Source organism: Callorhinus ursinus, unplaced genomic scaffold (assembly GCF_003265705.2).
Source record: "Callorhinus ursinus isolate GAN/ISIS: 27379988/994484 unplaced genomic scaffold, GSC_fseal_2.0 scaffold6, whole genome shotgun sequence".
Classification (NCBI taxonomy): domain Eukaryota; kingdom Metazoa; phylum Chordata; class Mammalia; order Carnivora; family Otariidae; genus Callorhinus; species Callorhinus ursinus.
Genome location: NW_027397068.1, coordinates 29,020,875 through 29,040,347, shown reverse-complemented (window position 1 = coordinate 29,040,347; position 19,473 = coordinate 29,020,875). Strand labels below are relative to the sequence as shown.

The 19,473-nt window shown below is 41.6% G+C and overlaps 1 protein-coding gene across 1 annotated transcript in view; it reads right to left on the bottom strand.

Annotated features, from left to right (window-relative positions):
- Positions 1 to 19,473, bottom strand: part of LOC112813989 (coiled-coil domain-containing protein 162-like) — a 60,626-nt gene that overhangs the window by 19,882 nt on the left and 21,271 nt on the right. The window contains 4 exon segments of the mRNA XM_073894256.1: positions 2,571 to 2,680; positions 12,437 to 12,566; positions 13,798 to 13,936; positions 14,876 to 15,112. Of these exon segments, the coding sequence (XP_073750357.1) occupies positions 2,571 to 2,680; positions 12,437 to 12,566; positions 13,798 to 13,936; positions 14,876 to 15,112 (616 nt within the window).

The window sequence follows — 19,473 nt, the reverse complement described above, 5'->3', positions numbered from 1 at the left end:
TTAAAGCAAGAGCTACCAGGAATGGCTGGGGAGGGCGGGTGGGCTTGCAAGAGAGTGAGTTCCCGGTCATTGCAGATGATCCAGAAGAGGCTAGAGGTCCATCAGGCATAGAGTTTGGAGGGCTCTAACGTCCTGGTGTCCTCTGATTCCAAGACACTGGCAGGCAGTCACCAACCTCTTCAGGGTACCTTGGGTTTCAGTTATACCCGATATGGGTTTGCCCTAATATCCACATTTCTTTCCTAGACAATCCCATCTTCAATGTTGGAGTAAAGCATATACATAGGGGTTGAGCAGATCTTGAGCCACAGACTTTTTGTTTTTTTTTATTGTGGTAAAATATACATCACATAACATTTGCCATTGAAACAATTTTTTTTTTTTAAAGTAATCTCCACACTCAAGGTGGGGCTCAAATTCTTGACTCCGAAATTAAGAGTCACATGCTCTACCAACTCAGTCAGCCAGGTGCCACCATTTAGACAATTTTTAAGTGTAAAGTTCAGTGGCATTAAGTACATTCATACTGTTGTACAATCTCTAGAACTCTTTGCATCTTGCACAACTGAGACACTTGTTCCTACTAAACACCAACTCCCCATCCCCCTCCCCCCAGCTCCTAACAACCACCATTCTACTTTCTGTCTCTATGAATTTGACTACTATGGGTACTTCACAGAAGCGGAATCATGTAGCATTTATGCTTTTGTGACTGGCTTTTTTCACTGAGCATAAGGTCTTTAAGCTTCATCCATGATGAAGCACATGTCAGAATTTCTTTCCTTTTTTTAAGGAGAGCCACCAAATTTTTTGCTTCAAACATATTTCTAAGCATGCCCTACCCTAATCACTCTGGTTGAGAACGTCTGAGCTGCAGGGACCAAAAGGAACCACTTCACCTCCTCATCAGAATACACAGGACCACATTTGGGTGTAATTGAAAACTTAAATGAAATATGTGTAAATCATCAAGCTCTGAGGAAAAAGTGTCCCTGACCAAGCTAGTGATTTCTCTACCTCGTAATTAGAAACTGAAGTGTTTATTACAAAATTATGGGGAATATTTGAAGAGCTTAGAAAAATATAAGTTTGATGGAAATATTGTTTTAAAAAATTAAGCATATTTTACTAAATCAGGTTTTTAAAAAATGGTTGAATTTCAAAGGCAACTGGATTCATATCTACCTAACGTACTTAATGCTTCATTTGTTAATGATCCTGAAAGCTTTGCTATGACCATAGAGCCACATACACTCTCTCTCTCTTTTTTTAAAGATTTTATTTATTTATTTGACAGATAGAGACATAGCAAGAGAGGGAACACAAGCAGGGGGATGGGAGAAGGAGAAGCAGGCTTCCCGCAGAGCAGGGAGCCCGATGTGGGGCTCAATCCCAGGACCCTGGGACCATGAGCTGAGCCGAAGGCAGACGCTTAACGACTGAGCCACCCAGGCGCCGCGCCACATACACTCTCTTATTCTGCCTTTTCAGCACTGTGTAGAAATAGTCAACAGTTGAAAACTCCAAGGACTGTGTATATGTGTATTGTATGTATTAAATACATATTATTGTTATTAAATATATATTATATACAGTTATTATGGATCAAATATATATACAAACACAAAATAGTGTTGATACTGGTTTCCTTTGTCGGGAGAGAACTGGGGATGGTACAGTGAAGGAGGGGTGGAAATGTTACCTTTCTGATTTTTTTTTTTTGTATTATACATTTAAAAAATGTTTTCTAGGTAGTGGAATTATAGGCTATTTTAGTTCCTCTCTTCTAAATTTTCTATATTAAAAAACTAACACAGGGGGTGCCTGGGAGGCATAGTCAGTTAAGCCTCCAACTCTTGATTTCTGCTCAGGTCATGATCTCAGGGTCGTGAAATAGAGCCCCATGTTGGGCTCTGCGCTGGGCATAGAGTCTGCTTGGGATTCTCTCTCTCCCTCTCCACTTGCTCTTCCCCTCCTCACTGGCATGCGTGCATACGTACACGTGCACTCTCTTTTTCTCCCTCAAAAACTTTTTTAAAAAATCATAAAATAGGGGGCGCCTGGGTGGCTCAGTCAGTTAGCAGTCTGCCTTCGGCTCAGGTCGTAATCCCAAGGTCCTGGGATCGAGCCCCGCGTCGGGGTCCCTGCTCAGTGGAGAGCCTGTTTCTCCCTCTCCCTCTGCCTCCTGCTCTGCCTACTTGTGCTCTCTCTCTCTCTGTCTGATAAATAAATAAAACTCTTTAAAAAAATAAAAAAATCAACACAGGAAATGTTGCTAAAAACAACTTACTCATCAACAAACTCCAAGGTTACTTTAAAAAACTGGCCAAATCTGAAATTAGCCAGAATGCATATTCTAATTTCTCTCCCATAATTTATTAGAAATCAATCTTTTTCCAAAATTAAAATGATAACAAGTGATTACTACTTTGAGTTAAGCCTCAGAATTCATATCTTTATTCTAAGGGAGTAAGGGAAGCATTAGGAAAGGTGCTAAAGGGAAAGTCTTCCTTGTTTGGGTTTCTGTTACAAAAAAACACACTCTAAAATGACTAACTTTCGATACATACCTCTAGTCCACCATCCTGGTAATTTTCCATTAATTTCTGTTTAAATTTTTCAACTATCTGTGGTCTGCTAACGGAAAAGTTTTCTTTCATGACATGGTGCTTCCAAAGGTCTAGGGGGAGAAACGCACCAACACTGGTATCATGAAACATTAAACAACAATTAATGGCTACTCTCTGAGACATAACACTGGACACAAGAAACTGTTATTTCCAAATACATAAAAACTATTGGGTGAGGCAGGGGAGGGGAGGAGGTGGTTGAGGTCACAGAATCCTCCAGAACACAGGAATAAGGAAGATCTCTAACAAGATTCCTAATGAAAAGATTTGGAAAAGTACCTCTGAAGCCCAGTGAACAATATTCTGTTATCGTAACTAAAAATCCTGAATCAAATGTTATTGTTGATCCAACATGATATCTATTTTCATTAAGTCCCTACATATATCTGAACAATTATTTTGGCCTAACACAACTAACAGAAATAAATGAAGAGCAGGGCACCTGGGTGGCTTAGTCATTAAGCGTCTGCCTTCGGCTCAGGTCATGATCCCAGGGTCCTGGAATTGAGCCCCTCATCAGGCCCCCTGCTCAGTGGGAAGCCTGCTTCTCCATTTCCCACTCCCCCTGCTTGTGTTCCCTTTCTAACTGTCTCTCTCTGTCAAATAAATAAATAAAATCTTAAAAAAGAAAGAAAGAAATGAAGAGCTATTATATTTATAGTCATAGACTAGAAGTGTTGGGAGCTGACAGACTATGGATTGAAGCAGCAACAGGCTGACATATGAGATGAGGCATATACACAGTTATTCAGAGTAACATTGTTTAGGACAGCAGTAGCTTGGAAGCAACACATAAACTGTGGTATATCCTTCCAATGGAATAGTATGAAGCTATAAAAAAGAACCTTCTCCATGTATTGATATGGAAAGAACCATAGTTTATTATGTGAAAAACGCCAGGTGAGGAACAGTGAATATAAAAATATTCTCATCTTTCATAAGAAAGATGTGATAAATATAATAAAGGAGGGGCTATCGCCTCAAGCCTATTCAAGATTATCACTCCAGAAATACAGCATTCTCCAGTATCACTTCTCCCCTCTTTCCTGGGTCTTTCACAATATCACATATTATTTCTCCCACTTCATAAAAATCCGTCTCTTCACCCCACTTCCCCTGTCAGCTATTGCTTCATTTCTTTGCTCCCTTTTTTTTTTTTTTTTGGAAAACTCTCAGAAAGAACGGCCTATCTTTACTGTCTGTGACCTCTCAAAATCCTTCTTAAGCCTACTGACCTGCTTTTGCCCCCACAGCTTCCCTGAAACTGATTTCGTATTAAGTACCAGTGACCTCAACATGATTAAAAACATTCATTTTACTCGATTACCAGAAGCATGTCACATAATTTGTCACATTCCTCCTGTTTGAGAAACTTTCATCACTAGACATTGGGATACCACTCTTAGTTTTCTTCTTGCTGTTTTTTCCCTCTAGGTCCCTTTTGCTGGTTCTCCTTTTCCCTCCCCACCTCCAGGTCTTAACATTAGAGTGTCCTCAGACTCAGCCCTTGGTTCACCTCCTTTTTTTCTATCTGCATTCACTCCCTTGGCTATCTCATTTAGTCTCATGGCTAAACATCATCCATATGCTCACAACCTTCAAATTTAGATCCAATAGTCACCTGGTATCTCTTCTTGGATGTCTAAAAGGCATTTTAAATGTCATTTGGGCATAAATAAATTCTTGATCTTCCTTCCCTAACTTGGCATCTCAGCTGATGGCAATTCTATTTTCCCAGTTTCTCAGGTCAAAAATCTTGGAGTTATCATGGACTCTTCTCTTTGTCCCACACCCAATACATAATCCATTAGTGGTTACTTCAATAATATGCCCTGAATCTGACCACTTAATACTTCCACTGCTCCCATCCTTGTTTGAACCACCATCTCCCCATGTTCAGATTATTGCAATAGCCTCCAAAGCAGCCTCTCCCTTCTTCCACCCTTTTTCCTTTACAGTCCATTCTCAAACAACAGCCAGAGAGATTCTATTAAAATATGTCAGATCAGGAGCACCTGGGTGGCTCAATCAGTTAAGCATCTGACTCTTAATTTTGGCTCAGGTCATGATCTCAGGGTTGTGAGGTCTAGCCCTGAGCTGGGCTCCACAGTCAGCAGGGAGTCTGTTTGAGATTCCCTCTCCCCCCTTCTCTCTGCCCCTCTCCCCCTCAAATGAATAAATACATCTTTTAGAATTAAAATAAAATAAAATAAAATAAAATATGTCAGATCATGTCACTCAAAATCTGGGACAGGCTCCCCATTACGTTCAGAGTAAACGTTAAGAGTAGGCCCTATGTGATCTGTCCTCTTTTCACTCTTCCGCTCTGGTTTCATTTCCTACTACTCTCCCTCACTCTCTCCACTCCAGCCACACTTGGGTCTTTCTGTTCCATAAACATGGTAGGTACTTAGGTCCTCTGTGTGGGCTGTTCTTTTGTCTGTTTATCTGTCTGCCCAGATACCCACATAGTATCTAACTCCCTCATCACCTTCAAACTTTGCTCAATGTGTCACTTTCTCCATGAAGTCTATTCTGACCACCCTATTTAAAATTGCAATGTGCCTGCTTCCAACTTCCACACCACCATCTTCCTTACTCCATTGTTTTCTTATTTCTGCTGTTTATTGCTTATTATCTGCCTATCCCCTTCTAGATGATAAAGTCCACAAGAGTAAGGAGTTTTGCTCCACGAAAGTAGGGATGTATCCCCCAAACAGTGCCTAAAATATAGTAGTATGGCACATACTAGGTGCCCAGTAAATAGATATTGGATGAAAGAATGAATTAGTATATGCATAAAGAAGCACTGATAGTATATATTAAAAAAACTAACAAAAATGGTTACATGGGGTGACAAAAGGGGGTCAGTAGTGGCAACGAGATCTCTAAACATATATGTTTTATACTGTTTTGAGTTTTGAGTCAGGTGAATGTATTAGCTGTTAAAAAAAATCAAAACTTAATATGACAGTGCTGGAGCTGTATAAATATATCAACACTCTTTAACTTCCATATGGGAGAGCAAGAGCACATGTGTATGTTTAATTATGTTGGGTAGGGTCTACTTCCTTGTGCATGACCCCAAGGGAGTCTGGAAACAAAAAGAAACCTATGGAGTCAGAGATAGAAGCCAAGCCCTGCCCCCCTCCCTTTTCTGTTGTGGGGGTGCTGGCCGCAGCAAGAATACACACAGGGCCACTCCCTGTCTCCAGCTGTTTCTAATTTCAGATGTGATTTCCTACTCATACTTTCATTTTTTCTGACAGTAGATGTGGTGCACACAAGGGGAAACATCCAGCACAGTCCTCTCAGAAATGTGGTTTCACAGAGCAGGAGCCCCTTGCAATTATCTTATTTATTGGGTGGTCCTGATTTTGAAAATTCTGGGGTTTCAGAATTCCACAGTTGGCTATTTTCCATCATAAACAAGAAATCTGACTTTGTTTTTCCTTTAGGATAATAAAGGTGAGTAGACATAATACCATTGTCCTGGCATAGTTGACGTGGAAAATCCAATAGAGGTAATGTGCCTAGAAGTTCACACTTCTTAAGATGTTTAAGACTTTTTGTTAAGTCTAAGCTTTGACAAAACAGAGCTCATGTATATTTCAGAAAATTTTCAGACAAGAAATTGGATACTTTTTCCAGGGTACATTAGCGGTAGGTCTCTGGCTCACAGAAAAGCCTGGCAAGGGACCACATCTGCCACACACTCTGGTTTGGGGGCCATCACCTGGCAAATGCCCACAGAGGTGGTTTTAGGGGTTAGCTCTGGGCTAAGCTGAAGGGGACGTATTTTTTTTTTTTTCAGCTGAAGGGGAAGTATTAAGTATTTTACCAAAGTGCTGGGAAATCTTCCTGCCATACTTCTTCCTCATGAGTTCAAGTTCAAACATGCAAGTACTTCTGTAGGCAGGAGTCAGGGGAAGCCAGGGAGAGTCGAATTCATCCAAGAGAAGTAATTCCTGGCCAAGTAGAGTTTGTGGTCTCCAAATGGGTCTCATTTTCAGTGTGAGTGTGTGTGTGTGTGTGTGTGTGTGTGTGTGGTCATGGCTTCTTTAAGATGAAGCAGTTTTAGATGGCAGCATGGAGGTGGGAAGGAGACAGCACACTGGGGGTTAAATTAGCGTTTTGTTCTTTCCTCTCCCTCTGTTCCCAGGTGCTTTGACTGGAGGAAACTTTGACTTCCTGGTGGCCAAACCACTTCCCCTCTCTCCCTCTATGAACACTCTCCCTACCCTCTAGTCAGCCTCCTCCCTCTAGGAAAGGCATCTTGGTTTCGTAGCATTTCACTTCTCTAACACAACCACTAGCATCTGCCTAAGTGGCTCCTGGGTCCTGAGCTCAGCAGAACTGAAACTTGAAGGCATCCCACTGCCAAACAACATTCTCCTGACCAGCCGGGATACGTTGAAACCTTATTGCTTTAAGCATGTGTATGTATGTGTGTATTTCTACTCCTGTGTTTCTCAAACTGCTCCCCAGAACACTAGTCCCTTGAGTTGATGATAGATACTCATGAGGGGAGAAAAGTGTTCTGTGGTTAAATAAATTTAAAGAACATTACAGTGGGTGGGGGGATGGGGTAATTGGGTGATGGGCATTAAGGAGGACACTTGATGTAATGAGCCCTGGGTGTTATATGCAACTGATGAATCACTAAACTCTACCCTGAACCTAATAATACACTATATGTTAACTAACTTGAATTTAAATAAAAAATTTTTAAAAAATAAAGAATATTTCATACGCTCTCTTTTGGAGCGTTACAGTGCACACTATGATAGTAAAGGCTCTGAGAAGGCCTGGAGGAAAGAAACCTTTTTAACATTACTTACCACAAGTTTCTCAAACTTGTTTTGGCAAAAAACAAATAAATAAAATCTTCCCCCTCCCCCCAACCCTTGCAAAACACAGAAGTCCTTTCCTTGCAATCAAGACTAAGAGTTGGTTTGTCAATCAAAAGAAGTCTGTTAAACCAGAGAATGCTTTAAAAAAATGACTTGCGGTATCTTAAACATTTTATTTAACTTAAAAATATACAAACATTTGCCAATTTTCTAACATAGAACTTAGGCCTTTTCTTTGTATGCACCCACTCATTGGAGTTCTGTACTATCTTTCTTCTAGAAACCATAACACATTGTGTGGTTTTCTAGTGTGTGGTTTTTATTGGTTTGCTTGTTTCTTTCTTTTTATGGAAAGAAAACTAAAAGACAATGGAACAATCCAAATGTATCATTTTTTTAGGGCAGTTTTTTTTTTTTTAAAGATTTTATTTATTTATTTGACAGAGAGAGACACAGAGAGAGAGGGAACACTAGCAGAAGGAGTGGGAGAGGGAGAAGCAGGCTTCCCGCGGAGCAGGGAGCCCGACGTGGGGCTCGATCCCAGGACCCTGGGATCATGACCTGAGCCGAAGGCAGACGCTTAACGACTGAGCCACCCAGGTGCCCCAGGGCAGTTTTAAGTTCATAGAAAAATTGAGCAAATAGTACAGAGAGTTCCCACATATTCCCTGCCCTCTCTACCCCCAACACACAGCCTCCCCAACTATCAACATCCTACACCAGTGTGGTGTGTCTGTTAAAACTGATGAGCATACACTGACATGTCATTATCACCCAAAGTCCATAGTTTACATTACGGTTCACTCTTGGTGAAACTATGGGTTTGACAAATGTGTAACTGGCATCTCTCCACTATTATACTATCATACAGAATAGTTTCACTACCTTAAAAATCCTCTGTATTCTGCCTTTTCATCCTTCTCTCACCTCTAAACCCTTGGCAACCACTGATCTTTTTACTGTCCCCATTGTTCTGCCTTTTCTTGAAAGTCATATATTTGGAATCATACAATATGTAGTCTTTTCAGGTTGGTTTCTTTTGCTTCGGTAATAGACATTTTTATCCATGTCTTTTCATGGTTGGATAGCTCATTTCTTTTTAGCATTAAATATTATTCCATTGACTGGATGTACCACAGTTTATCCATTTCGACTTGGTTTTTATAGAACAGATCTCTTTTTGTACTCCTATGTCATTGGTTTAAATAATACTTAAATTACTCAGGGGCGCCTGGGTGGCTCAGTTGGTTAAGCGACTGCCTTCGGCTCGGGTCATGATCCTGGAGTACTGGGATGGAGTCCCACATCGGGCTCCCTGCTCGGCAGGGAGTCTGCTTCTCCCTCTGACCCTCCCCTCTCTCATGTACTCTCTCTCTCTCTCTCATCCTCACTCTCTCAAAATAAATAATAAATAAATCTTTAAAAAAAATACTTAAATTACTCAAACACAATGACAAGCAAAACTGGCACGAACAGGTTTGGAGCAAACAATGATCAACGATACTAGGTAAACATAGGGAACCCAAAGACTGTGATCAGTGAGTATTTTGCCAGTTTGTGTTACCAAGGGAATGGAAAGCGTCAGGTAGCCTGTGAGTCTGTTAGTACAGGGTGATAGAGAGAACCACTGCACTAACATGTTAAGAAACTGGTGTTCTAGGGCACACTGCTGGGAATGCTGGCCTTGACCATGCTCTCCTAAGTGTTTGGATTATGCTTCCCTCAAGCAAAACATTTTTGTCCACTCACTGTTAACATGTGTATATTTATGTATTTCTAACTACCTACAATACTATCACTGGCTAATATTGTATAGCATGATATGCTTAGGGTGAAGCTCATCAACAATGAGACTGGATCTCAACCTACATTCCTAAAAGTTTTCTTGACCTTTTAAATTTTTTTGTCTGACTTCTTTTCAGATGTAGTTATCTTTTAAACCTTATAATGTGGCTGACAATAAGCATATACCAGGATTAGAAGTGTCTCCACTAATTCTTAGTGCTTGCTTGTGGTTTGCCTTAGAGTGGTCATTTCGGGACACCTCAGTGTAGAGTGTGACATGTGACTTCTTATATATGGATTTAATCTATTTAGAAGCTCTAATATTTTCTTCCCACACCCCTGAGATATAGGCACTCCACTCTGGAGATTGCTGACCTTATAAATGCTCAGAGAAATTGAGAAAGTCAATTAAGAATTACTTCAATGCCAAAATGTCAAATATGGGGAATAGCAGAGCCTTTTTGAATCCATGGAGCCCAACTCTCTGCTAAGCCAAGCCCTGAGACTTAACAAGGATGTCTGGAGCAACTTTTTAAAGTTCTCAGGGAAGCACCAGTTCAGCTCTGACAAACTAGCACTGGACCAAGTGTGACTGCCACATTTTCAGATGCTCACTGATAAACTGGAAACCCCTTCAGAAGTTATACAAGAAGATAAAGCTCCAAAACAAGGTGGGAAGGAGGGAGGAGACAGAGAAGTATTGGAGGGTTTCTTTCTGGCTGGTAATAAATGTAGACACCAGAGTTGGCCAACAGGGACAGAGAAGACCCTGAGGGGTCTGAGCTGGGGATGTCCCCTGGGTCTCAATACTCTCCATTCCCAACTCCCTCTTTAGAAACTCCTAGTGCCAAGCTAACCTTGGCCACAAAAGGCGGTCTCTGCAATGAAGAAGCAGCCCCTGTTGGAAGCCCCATCCACTATGGTGGCTTCTTGCTGCTGAGATGCACAGTAGTTGGGTGGGGATTCCAAGGTTTTATTGCCTTCTTTGAAGGTTCTCGGTCCACAGGTCTCAAGAAGACTACACTGAAGAAATGTCTATAAAAGCACCCCTGGCACACAGCGGGGACTCTGTCACTTGCCCTGGGGAAACTCACTACGGGAGGACACCCACATTGAGTCATGCTTAACAGGCCAAAAACAAAACCAACAATAACAAAACACCTTCACTATTGGCATTTGTTTTAAAAGTCATGAGTATAGAATCTGAACAAGAGCTTAGAATTGGCCAGTATACTCTAGCCAAAGTAAGTTTTGGTAATATCAACCTTACCACCATTAACAATAACTCTACCCCTCCCCTCTGCCTGACTCCCACCAGCCTCTTACTGAAGGCTCTTTCCAAGCACGGCTGACAAGCACCCTGTACCAGGGGGCACACAGCAGAACCTCAAAGCAAAAATGCTTCCTCCTTTCCCCCACTATCCTGGTGTCTCATTAAACCACAGCCTGAAACATGCACATGGTTGCACCTGCTGCATGCCTGTGGATTTTCTCCCAAGACTCGAAGGGAGCCACCTGGATGCAGCAAACACAGCACAGACAACAAGTGCTTTGTGTCTTGTTAAATGCTCTGTAATTGAAGTTCAACCTCACTTAGCTCTCTGGTGACATTTAGCTCTCTGGTGACATCCCCAGCTGAGAAGTGGCTTGCCCTCTCACTGCATAGCCTTTTCCCAAAGCCCTGTTGACAGAATTCAGTTACTCGAAGCACTGAGAAAAATGACAATGTCTTAGGTGAGGATGTAGATTCTTAATGCACATTACAGTATCTGTGGACTTTGGCTCAAAAGAAAAATCTAATTGGGTTTCCTAGTTAAACAACTTCTCTGTCATTTAAAGGTTATGGATTTTTCCTACAGAATTAGTAGGAGTCAGGAGTAGACATTGAAGTTTAGACAGGACCAGCTACATAATCTATGACACCGTGGGCAAAATAAAAATGCAGGGCTTCTTATTCAAAAAGTAGAGGAAAAAAGCACCACTATAGGTACTAAAATATGGTGTTTCCTTTCTTCTGCAGTCTCTTTCTTCACCTGGCATGGTGTTTTTATTCATTTTTAATGTTGTACTCCTTGGGCACAGGAATGCTTGTAAGGCAAGTGTGACCCTCCAGGCACCCAGGGGCTCCAGCCTGTGACCGGAAGCATGAGTGTATATGCAGCTGCGGGATGGCGGCCCCATGTCCTGGCCAGGGGCAGAGAAGTTGAGCCAGGCAGCTTTCCTTCCTTCCCACGGGCCCACTGTGGACAGGCCAGCCAAAGGGTATTGTAACCTCCATCCCAGGATATTGTACAAATCTAAGGATAGGCAATAGGCTTGCTCCCACTGAGTCACCCATCAGATGTACCATGATGTTGCCAGACTAGGGTCCTTGAGATACTACTAGGTACACATATCCTGATCTTCCTCTTGCTCAAGCCCCTGGTGGAGAGAAGGGTGGCAGCAATTGCTGGGTGGGGATGCTGAGGGGGAGATTGGGGGTGCCTAGGGTGCCAGAGAGCAGATGAGTAGGCAGCTGAGAACCCCTCCTGGCAAGGTGGGGAGGCAGTAAGAAGTAGAACTGTGTGTAAGGCAAAGGCTCCAAGTCCTTGGTGCATGCTCCAGGGACTCACTGAATTCCAGTTACAAAACACAAATTCTAAGTTAAAATCAAGAGTTTCAAGATGGTACCCATAGAGCATTAAACCCCAAGTACTCCTGGGTCCTATGTAAGTGCACTGATCACATGTCCGTGAAGTGAGCCTGACTTTAGACTTCAGATGAAAGGAAAGAATTTTGATTGCCTTCCCACCCCAAATACATGTTATTTGTGAGATTTTGACATGTATGTCATATATATGTGTGTATATATATATATATATATACTTAAATATATTACAAATAAGAAAAGCTTATGTGTTTTACCCATTTTGACTTTATTTCAGTTATGAGTTAACTAGCAGAGTTGAGACTGAACTTAACGAATGTTTTCTATTTTAAAGACTTTAAGTAGAAGGAAATATATCAAAGTGATAATAGTTCTCTCTGGGCCAAGGTGTTAAAAAGTAATTTTTATATCATTTTCTGGGCATTGTGATACTTTTTTTATGATGAAAATGATACATGGATTGCTTTTATAATTAGGAAAAAAAATAAATGCTATTTTGTGAAGTAATAAAATAAACATACTTTACCTGTAGGGAGGGAGAGTACACTGCTCCTTGGATTTTTTTGATACCACTAGTGCTATCTCTCTGTTAACTTTTCTTAATACTTCTTGGATCATATGAATTTCAAGATTTTCCAGAAGTTTCTGAAGCTAGAGTAAGAAGTTTGAGAGTCACTTTCTACATTCAGCTTATACTCTGAGGTCCTAAGTCAAATTCCTGCTGATGGGTCTGGGGCTAGGTCCTGTCCTTCAGCTACTCTCTCTCAGGGAAGAAGGAAGGGTTCCTTTCTTGGGTTTCCAAGTGCTTCTGCAGGGGTAGATATACCTCTCTGGAGACCAACATCTTTTCTTCCTGGCCCACATCCCAGTTGATAAAATACAACCCTTTTTTACCAAGTCGTGATAAATTGCAAAGTGCTCAATGTCTGAGGTGATCTCATGTGTTTTGGGGGTCTCTTAAATGTGGTCAGGAATTTCATGAGATGTCATTACAAGAGAAACCCCTGGGCCTGAAACTCAATTTAGATATCAAGGAGGATTTCATGAGAAGTTTTAAAATTCCAAACATGACCAGGAGAAAACTCTCCCAATAACCATGGGCCCTTTACCCATTATGCTTGTAGAGCCGATGTTTCTCCCTGTCACAGGACCCTAGGTACAAGAGAGAACCAGGGCTCAGAAGGGTAAGCAATGGGCTTGGGACTGGGGTGTGTGTGTGTGTGTGTTGTGGGGCGGGGGGCAGATTGCCACTGAATTTTTGATCTTCAGGGGATGAGAATCTCCACTGATACTCAAACAGCTAGAAATTTGCTTGCCTGTTACAGTAACAAGGAGAACACAGCCTTGCCTGTTACAGACACAAGGGAACACAGGCATGTGGAGACTGTGTCCCAGGGCCAAGGTGAACAAACACTTGGGAAAACAACCTCTCACATCTAGCACACCAAATGGACTAGTGTGTAAATCATGTTGTCTTATTCTCAGAAAAACAATCACAGGAGCTATTTTGAATATTCCATTTTCATGGGTGTGTGTGTGTTGGAGGGAGTGGATAATTGTGTGCTAGATTTTAAGTTTAAGATGTTAGTATGTTCTCTATCATAGTCTCTTTTTTTTGTGGTAGTCTACCTTAACTAGAGGAAAATCAAAATATGAAGATCTAGACTTACAAAATGGAGGTATTAGCGATAGTTATTTGCATAATCAAAGCTCCACATGCTTTTAAATACTTAGTTCCCTCTGAGCCTGTTCAATGATTTACATGCCTTCAATCTCCACTTAATGTCTTAGAAAAAAATGCCACTTGGGTGTACCTGTAGTTTTACATGCTTATGCCATAAAGCAAAATTTCAAAGTCACATTCAAAATAGTTCCTGCATACCTGCTGGGTTTTTATTTCAATTTCTGAAGCTCCATTGGGGGGAAGAATAGACTGACTACTTATTATAATACCTACGAATTCATCTTCTTTCCCCATCCGCCTAGCTATAGCTTTCATGCTGGGGTAGAGAATGTCAGTTCTATTGAAGAAGAGAGACAGAAATTAGCAGACAAACATATGTTTTTCCTATTCAGATTCTCTGACAATCATTTCCATTCACATTCTGTTTTCTGTCATCACGTATAAACCTCCCAACCCATTACAGTCACTCACATTGACATCTAATTTTACCACAGTTGCCACTCCCTTAGTCAATATTAAATCCCGAGGCCTTTTCCCATTGGGTACATATAACTTCAGTCTTCATTCTTCAAAATATTGACAAGTTCTCTCATTCCCTAGTTACCAGGGAAGTTGACCATAATAACTTGTAAGATAGACCACTGGGACTATGCCACCAAAGAGAACCTTCTTGTGCCCAAGAAGTAAGGTCAGATGGTGAGTGGATGCTTAGTGAATGCTTGTTTGATAACAGACACATGGCAAAAGCAACATGTCTTTCCTGCCAGCTAAGTCATCCTAGCTAGAGCCTGAAGCTGTGAAAACACCCCACCATCCCACATACCTAAAACCTCATGTTGCACCATATTATACCTCTGGCGGCAATTCATGAAACTCTCAGAGACTCAACACTTGGGTCTGATGGGGCGGAAAATGGGGACTAGTTTATGGCAGCATCATCCCCCTACCCAGTGCTCACTGGGATCCTATGAACTAAAAAAGCTGAGGAGTCAGCACCATGGGCACATTTGAGAAGCTCAAGTTCCCAGAGACAGAACTCTAGGTAAATGATACACAGTGTTCCTTAGTGGAACCCGGCACTGTCCCTGCAGTCAACAGAACCCAGCTTTTCCTGTAAAGCGCTGGTTATAGGACACATTGCTCAGCTTCCTCTGCGCTCAGTGGGGCTGGGTGTACCAGGATTATGGACCAAATCTCACCCTCAGAGTAAGGGGAGGAATTTAGCAGACCCCAGATTCCACTCATTCACAAAAATTTCTACCTCAGCAACACTCACTCGTAGAGTTCTGAGAACTGTTTGTGGAAGGAGACAGAATCGCTCTCCTGGACTTGCAGTTTGAGTCCGCCCCAGTGCTCCTTTAGCAATTCCAGCTGCTTCCACAGCACCAGAAATGATCTCAAGAAAGCAAAGGACATCACTGCATTGCATGGGCCCCTCAGCAGCCTGGAGGCTTTTGGGCTGCTTTGGAATGGACTTCTGAATACTGGCACTCTGGACAAATCTGCCTGAAAGCATTACAGAAATTCTTCCTTATTAATCATAGATCAATATGGGATAACTTTTACATATAGCCCATGCAGAACGAACATTTTGGAAAAGGCCTATTTTCCCCAGAAGGAATGATTCATGGGTTTACAGCACAGTTAGAGCTTAGAAAGGGTAAAAGCATCCTTTCTAAATAGATAGGACACTGGAAAGAGGGAAATGTCTCCATTTAAGCTTTCTGCTGAGTCTTGAATCACTCATTTTAAAAACTCTTACTTGGGTACTAACATTTTACCTGCCTTTGAAAAATTGAACCTTTCATGTTTAGCCTCTGCATTCTGGAAAGTGCCCTTCAACACACTTGAGATTTAATTCCCCATCACGGTAGGGCTGTAATATAACCTCAGATTAGGGATTTTACTTGTTTTATGGATAAGGAAATGGAAACGTGAGTTTATCTTATTTCCTATTCCTTCTCCCATCCTTTAAAAGTTTACATGTCTCTTAATTTGAATTTATTATTCAACAGGCAATTTTCCTTTAGAATTATGATTTGTTTATTCATTCATTGGTACTTTCCCTAAATCAGTGTTTGTTGAGGGGTTGCTCTGAGCCCTGGAGGAGTGGAGGGAATGAGGTTTTCAGGTTCCCCTCTCCTGCAGCCAGAGTGTAAAGAGGGCCAGAGTCACCCAGAGAGCGACAGACAAAACGGGGACCTGCATCCAGGCCCTCACCCTGATGACAGGGTCTCAGTCACAAGAAAAGGAGCATTGCTTTGCAGACGAAGATGGCAAACCTGGATCATGCTGTTATGGCAAGAAGGGCCTCAGAGAACATTCAGGTAACAGCACCTCAGATACTCAAGTTTCCTGGCTCAGAACAGGAAGAACACCCACGTAGTGTAACTGGATCAGTGCTATTAACATATCTACATAAAGGCACAGCTGCCAGAAAGAAGGTTGGTCAGAGGTGGAGTTGGCAAGCCAGACCCAGGGGAGAGCCCACAGCCCTGCACACAGCTGACAGCCCCTCAAGTAGCCTACCTCCTCACTAAGCAGCTAACCCAAGATTTCCAGATTTGTTTTATCCTCAGGAAACTTTTCATCAAATAAAACCTTACAGAGTGATGGAAAATATTCAACAGACCAAGGCTGAGCATGGTGACAGGGAGGGGACAGCCTACGGGCCATGTAGCCCCCTCTGCTCAAAAAGCCCCAAGATGCCCCTTTTAAAGGGTTTGTGTGCAGTTTCACCTGAAGACCCAGCAAAAAAAATAACAGTTTGAAAAGCACCTACACTATACGTGTAGGAGATTTATTGGCTAATCTAAAAGCAAATGGAGGGGAGGGGCAGATGAACTCTCCCCAGAGATGGGAGATGTCATTGGCAGATGCCAATATTTCACCTCCACTTACCCTGCTAGCACAGGTGAGCGAACTCAGAGGCAAAACCCTCCTACCACCACCTTGCTAAGACAAGCAGGGGCAATTGGCTGCCTTGCTGGAGCCAGAGCGGGAGCCAGTTGCAACACTTCCCTGCTCCCTAGCTGGGGTAGGCAAGAGCAAGCAGCAGCAGCATTTTCCCACACCTTAGCTAAAGCTGGTGAGCACAGGGGGTTGCAAGACTCCTGCACTCTGGATGGGGCTGACAACTGTGAGCAGTCCCAGCATTTTCCTGCTCTCAGCCTAAAGCCAGAATATGCACACAGACAGGATATTCCTTCCTCCTGTTGCCGTCCCGAAGCCCCCAGGCACAGGGAGTTAAGACATTTTCCTGCTGCCTTTCTGAAGCTGGAGTGTCCCACCCCCTACATTCTCCAGCTGCCTAGTTAAAGCCAGTGGATATATGCAATCCACACAGGGGATGCTCCTTGACTGCCTGGACCTGGGGCCTAAGGGGGCTGACATTCCCGAGCTCCAAGGCAATGTAACAGTCAGAAAGGCAGCACCTGGCAGGCCACCCCTTCAGGGCATGGCAGACAGCAGACTGAAGCACAACCCTGTCTTCCTGTGAAAAAAGCCTATTTACGTAGCCTGCAGCTTCAGCCTGAGGAGCAGGCTTCAGGTTTTCCCTACATCTAGAGGCTACAGAGATGCTCCCAGAGAACATAAGCAGGAAGACACCATCCTTGTGCACCTCCCATGCCTCGATACAGCTCAGTAAGTCTTCCCAGAAAGAGCTTATACACTCATGTAGAGTCCCAAGTTTTGCAACTGTCACCCAGAGGATATCTTCAGATCTTTTGGTCTGGAGGCCAGCAGGGATTATGATTGTGGCTGCACAAGACTATATTTGCATATATTTTTTAAGAGATTTTATTTATTTATTTGTGAGAGAGAGAGCACAAGTAGGGTGAGTGGGGAGGAGGAGAGGGAGAGGGATAAGCAGACTCCCCGCTGAACAGGGAGCCTGACATGGGGCTCAATCATGACCTGAGCCCAAGGCAGATGCTTGACCTACTGAGGCACCCAGGCACCCCAATATATTTGCATATTTTAAAAGCTGCTGCCTGAGGGTCTAGCTTCAGGTTAGCCTGAAACTTGGTGCTAAATGAAATTTCTCCTCTTGGAACACTGACAGGCCTTGGTACATCCTCAATAACAAGGACATATCAATAATAAATTAGGCTGATTAGACAATCACAAAGTTTCAAGAAACAACCAAGAGCTGGGGCAAGGTTGAACGAGAAGTTTCATCAGCTACACAAGGGCACTCCAAGACTGAGAGACTCAGAAAAAGACCATAATGCTATGGAGCTAAGTAATCTACCTGATAAAGAATTCAGGGTAAATGTCATAAAGATGCTTACCAAACTTGGGAGAGGAATGGATTAACACAGTAAGGTTTCAACAATGAGATAGAAAATATAATAAAGTACCAAACACGAGTCCACAGAGCTGAAGAATATAATAACTGAACTGAAAAATACAGTAGAGCATTTAAACATCAGATGTTTATCTATTTATCTATATAGCAGATGAATGGGTCAGCAAGCTGGATGCAAAGAAATGGAATTCACCCAGACAGAGCCACAAAAGGAAAAAGGAATTTTAAAAAATGAAGATAACTTATGGGACCTATGAGATAACATCAAATAGAATAACATTTGCACTATAGGGGTTCCAGAAAGAGAAATGGGCAGAAAATTATTTGAAGAAATAATGACTGAAAACTTCCTTAACCTAGGGAAGGAAACAGGTATCTAGGTCCAGGAAGCCCAGAGAATTCCAAATAAGATGAACTCAAAGAGATCCACACCAAGACACATTATAATTAAAGTGTCAAAACTTACAGAGAGAATCTTAAAAGTAGTAAGAGAAAAACCAGTTGTTACATACAAGGGAAACACCATAGTCAGCAGATTTCTCAGCAGAAACTTTGCAGGCCAGAAGAGAGTGACATGATATATTCAAGGTACTGAAAGGAAAAAACCTCCAGCCAAAAATACTCTACCTGAAGGTTATCATTCAGAATTGAAGAAGAGAGAGTTTTCCAGACAAAAGCTAAAGGAATCCGTCACTCCTAAACTGGCCTTATAAGAAATGTTAAAGGGACTTCTTTTAGCAGAAAAGAAATGGCACTACTTGTTAACAACAACAACAACAACAACAAAAAAGCATACAAAAGTAAAAATCTCACTGGAAAAGGTAAATAAATAGTAAAGGTAATGGGTTAATATATAAAGCTACTATGAAGGTTAAAAGACCAAAGTAAAATTAACTAAAACTACAATAATTAGTTAAGAGATAAATAAAGGAAAAAGATGTAAAATGTAACATCAAAAACAAACATGAAGGGGTGTGGTAGTTAAAATGTAGGGTTTGGAAAATGTTCAAATGTAAATTGCTATCAACTTAAAAGAGACAGTTATATACATAGGATGATATATGTGAACCTTACAGTAACTACATAGCAAAAATTTATATTAAATACACAAAAGAAAATGAGAAAAGAATCTAAACATAACACTAAAAAAAGTCATCAACCAGAAGGGAAGAAAGAAAGAGAAGAAGGAAGGAATAGAAGGGAACTATAAAAACAGTCACTAAACAAGTAAAAAAATGGCAATAAGTACCTACCTATCAATAATTAAAATAAATGCAAATAAATTCTCTAATAAAAAAAATCACAGAGTGACTGAATGGATAGAAAAGCAAGGCACTTTTATATACTGCCTATAAGAGACTCACTTCATAAGTAAGGACACACACTGACTGAAAGTGAAAGGATGGAAAAAAGATATTCCCTGCAAATGGAAATGAAAAGAAAGCTGGTGTAGCTATGCTCATATTAGACAAAATAGACTTTAAAACAAAGACTATAATAAAAGACAAAGAAGGGCCCCACATAATGATAAAGGAATCAATCTCAAGAAGGTAAAACATTTC